Genomic DNA, 3,813 nt, shown 5'->3' on the forward strand with positions numbered 1-3,813 from the left:
ATATGGACCTAGAGGTTAGCACAGTAGGTCCTCACAGATTAGTGTCTCTCCTAAACATAGATTGCTAACCTTGGTGGCCAGAAGTCTTGTCAGGTAGATCTCAGAGACCATCTTGCTCCCGCGGTCGCCCTCTTTCTGGTCTCCGTGCTCGTGGTTCTTAACCAAGTGCCAAACCTTCACCCCACTCTCCAGGTCGGGGGTGATCATAGGAGTACGGGTACGAAGGCTGTCGGGGCTTCCAGTGTACTTGATCATGTTTTCTGTGAGAAACAACACGCTTCAGTTTATGAAATGCTGCTAATTTATGCAAAACACAGAGTCAGATAAGTGTTAATTTTCTTTTTTAAAAATTGTGCCTTCACTTTATAAAGATGAGTAAAAATCATTAAAAACGTTTTGTTTTGTTGTTCAGATAGTCACAGAAGACAGATTAAAGCTAAATCAAACTAGTGAAAAGGAAAAAAGAAAGAATCAGTCACAGGCAGCACAAGCACAATAAAAAAAAGGAAAATGCAACCAAAAAGGCTAAGAAAACTATAACCTGCATGTCAGCAACAGAATGTAGTTTCTTGGTCTGAGGTTTCCAATTTACAGGTGTGTGAGATTGGATATGAAACTTTCAGAAAGTCTGCATGGTTAATTTTTCATGGCTTCTTCTCCAAGTGACAAGACATAGCATTGCCGCCTGACACAAAATCGAACAGGTGTCAGACGAGATGAAATATGTATGGCCCACCCAATGGCCGGAGCGGCGATGACATTTCCAAACACATGGCTCAATGAATGTTTACACAGTGTGAAAAAAAAAATTGATCAGTGGGTGCGGTTTGGAGAGGAGTGTAAAAAGAAAAAAAAAAAAGAGTGATTTTCACCGTGACAGAAATCAATCTGTCCAGAGAGAGAAGCAGGAGGAGTGTATGGAGAAGAGAGTCTGCGGGAAAATAAGGGACAGCTGGAGACAACAGATACAAAGTGTGTGTGTTTTTATGTGTCTGTGTATTGACTACTCATATTTGATCGCAGTATGATCAACTAAAAAAATTCAAAAGCCTGCGTCTCCTATAGGGCACTTCACTGAGCGTTATTTGACTGTAGCTTTGTTACAAGGTTAACAAACCACATACACTATATGCAGGACAAGCGCGACACAAAATGTGGTGCTTTGAATTGTTAGCTTTGCCCTTGTGGTATGACAGAACAGTGTGCTCATTTTGTGGTAATTATTTATTCAAGAAGTTGGAGAGCTGAGGGTGATGCGTAGTGAGTGATACACAGGAGAGAGAGTTTCTCTTTCTTTTCTTTTTTTTATTCTATTCTGATCCAGCTCCGCGCGCGCTGTTATATTTCCCGTGTTTCCCTTCTTTTCCTTCTTGTGGTTTTTTGATGGGAACATTACATCAAAGATCAAACACAAAGGTTTCTCCTTTCATTCTCCAACTCAACATGTTATAGAGAATGTTTGTCTGAATCTTTGAACTTTTTTCCACAACTTTCTCACCAGCCCCACTCCTCTTCCTCCTCCTGCTGCTGCTCTTCAGCAGCTAAGATGTTCTTTGTGTATTTCACTATATATATATATATATATATATATATATATATATATATATTAATATATATATATATATATATATATATTTAATATATATATATATATATATATGTGTGTATGGAGGGGGGGTATTCCTGGCATCCTCCTTCTCTCCCTCTTCTGTTGCACCACTCACCTTGCCCTATCTGGTCTAATTTAGAGCTGGAGAGATGAGGTGAGACCATATGGAGATGAGACAATGCTAATAACGTGGGACCACATTTGAAGTGTCTGAAGTGTTTGTGACCAGTGAGGCTTAGCCCTTTGATCATCAACAAACTTGATGGTTTTTCAGGTTCAAGGAGACGTGTAGAAGGCACACAGGAAAAAACACATGGAAGGATAAGAGGAGCCACTTTGGATTCTCAAGAGGCCGGAACAACTGAGGAAAGAGTGCGTTTTTGTCTCTCTATATTTTAGAAATCTTGTATTTCTGGTCCGCCACTGCTGACATGCAGGGTCCTCAAGTGATACCATCCACTGCTGCAGGGTCAGTGAGTTACTCTAACAACACCGGATTATTAAACAAAATGGACAAATGCAATATTTTTATTGCTTGAGTGGATTGTTTTCAAATAAATTTATACGTATAGTTTTGCTAATAATTTTCATTTTCATTACCAAGCATCAATTCCTAAGATATTTCTTTTACTGAGTTATGAATACATATAGTTTCTAAAGCAAACTCGGTCCAGCTAAGAAAGTGGCTCTCTGATAACTGAAACTTATGGTACAGAAAGAGGCCGGCTTACCATATTTACTTGCAGAAGTTCGGGACACGGTGGAGTTATTTACAGAGTTGTAGGCTGTAACTTGCTTGGGAACCAAGGCCATTACTGCATTATCAGGTACCTGAAACACAAATATAATGTAAATCTCTCTTCAAAACAATAGCAATTTTCTGTGGTATTTCTTTCCCCATTTGTACACATTTCTGACACAGCCACTAAGAATAGGAAAAAAAAACCATATCACTGCGTAGGTGTCACTTTCTGTATTTCCTTCCATCTATTCTTGTTTCGGGTGAATAAACAGAGAATATCTTATTACCCTTATGTGTTTTGCTTTGCCCACACATACATATGATGACTGACAGTGGGAGGGAGAGTTTAGCAGAGCATTGTGCAGGCCTGTGTGAGAGAGGATGTCACAAAGTCTCTATTCAATAATACCTTTCCTCTAGGGTGGCGTGTTTGTGTGTGTGTTTGAGAGCATGTGTATGAAGATGTGAAGTGTGTGGAAATGAATGAATGAATCAGTCAATTGCATGCTCCTCCTTCCCCAGTCTGCCAAATAGGATTCAATTAATGAAACTGGGATGCAGCCTCTCCCACCAGTACACACACACACACACGCACATAATGCCTCTATTCTACATAAAATGACTACCCAGGCTGCAGGCTAAGCCCGGGTTAATTGAAGTGATCTTTATCATCGTGTGGGTGGATGCAACCGAGGGGGTGGGGACTTCAGCCCATGTGTATGTGTGTGAGGTCCGGGGCGTTATTAAGATTGCGTTGTTATTTCACCCTTTCACTCAATCTGCTCCTTATGCATAATATGTTTATATCATTGTCTGTATGAGGCCCACAGGGCAGATCTCCTCCCTGATCACTGCTCTTATATGTCGAACCCATATGAAATAAGCAGAGCGCAGTGGAACATAATAGAATGTGAAAAAGAAGGAGTGGCATTTGGGGAAATAACATTTGGAGAATAAAGGCAGAAAACAGAGCACACTTTCCTGAAAGAGAGGAGGCGGAGAGAAATGTCTCATTATGGGCCTGAAAGATCAGATATGGAAAATGCCATTTCTTCTTTTCTTTTGCTTGTAGCTACCATGTGACGTTTTCCCGAATGAGAAGTTTCCACTTAGTTTGTGATGCAAACTGTGACAGTACAACCAAGTGCGGGGGGAGTTTGGCTAGTGGCAGATCAAAGCTGATTAGTGTAATAAAGAACAGCACATGATTCTATTCAGTGTGTCTGGTTGGCCATATTAGCTTCAGATTGGAAAATCAGTCCTGGGCACCTGCGATCCTTGTGCCCTCAGGCAGTTCATGAGCTTTGAAACGTTTACAGATATTACTGCAACACAATTGCCTATGCCATGCACACATGCAGGTTAAAGCTGTATCATGCAAAGAAAACAGTGCATGTGAACATGATCCAGAGACACTGCTATTCTTCTTTGGGGCAAATGTAAAAAGTCGAAAACTGTTCTG

At 40.6% G+C, this 3,813-nt stretch overlaps 1 protein-coding gene across 1 annotated transcript; it reads right to left on the bottom strand.

Moving 5' to 3' along the window:
* On the bottom strand, positions 1-3,593 carry LOC121813138 (plexin-A4-like). Its single transcript, XM_042216668.1, has 2 exons — positions 2,341-3,593; positions 1-260 (listed from the first exon to the last, which is right to left on the bottom strand). The coding sequence occupies exons 1-2, from the start codon at positions 2,420-2,422 to the stop codon at positions 16-18; spliced, it is 327 nt and encodes a 108-aa protein (XP_042072602.1). The 5' UTR covers positions 2,423-3,593; the 3' UTR covers positions 1-15.
* Positions 3,594-3,813: the final 220 nt, after the last annotated feature.

This window comes from Haplochromis burtoni, unplaced genomic scaffold (assembly GCF_018398535.1).
Source record: "Haplochromis burtoni strain Fernald_Lab_line unplaced genomic scaffold, NCSU_Asbu1 Contig_1183, whole genome shotgun sequence".
NCBI lineage: Eukaryota > Metazoa > Chordata > Actinopteri > Cichliformes > Cichlidae > Haplochromis > Haplochromis burtoni.

Excerpts from the sequence above, each read along its gene's own strand:
- LOC121813138 (XM_042216668.1), bottom strand. The coding sequence starts at position 2,422 with ATGGCCTTGGTTCCCAAGCAAGTTACAGCCTACAACTCTGTAAATAAC. Across the intron at positions 261-2,340 it reads AACTTCTGCAAGTAAATATG|AAAACATGATCAAGTACACT; the intron begins GTAAGCCGGCCT and ends TGTTTCTCACAG.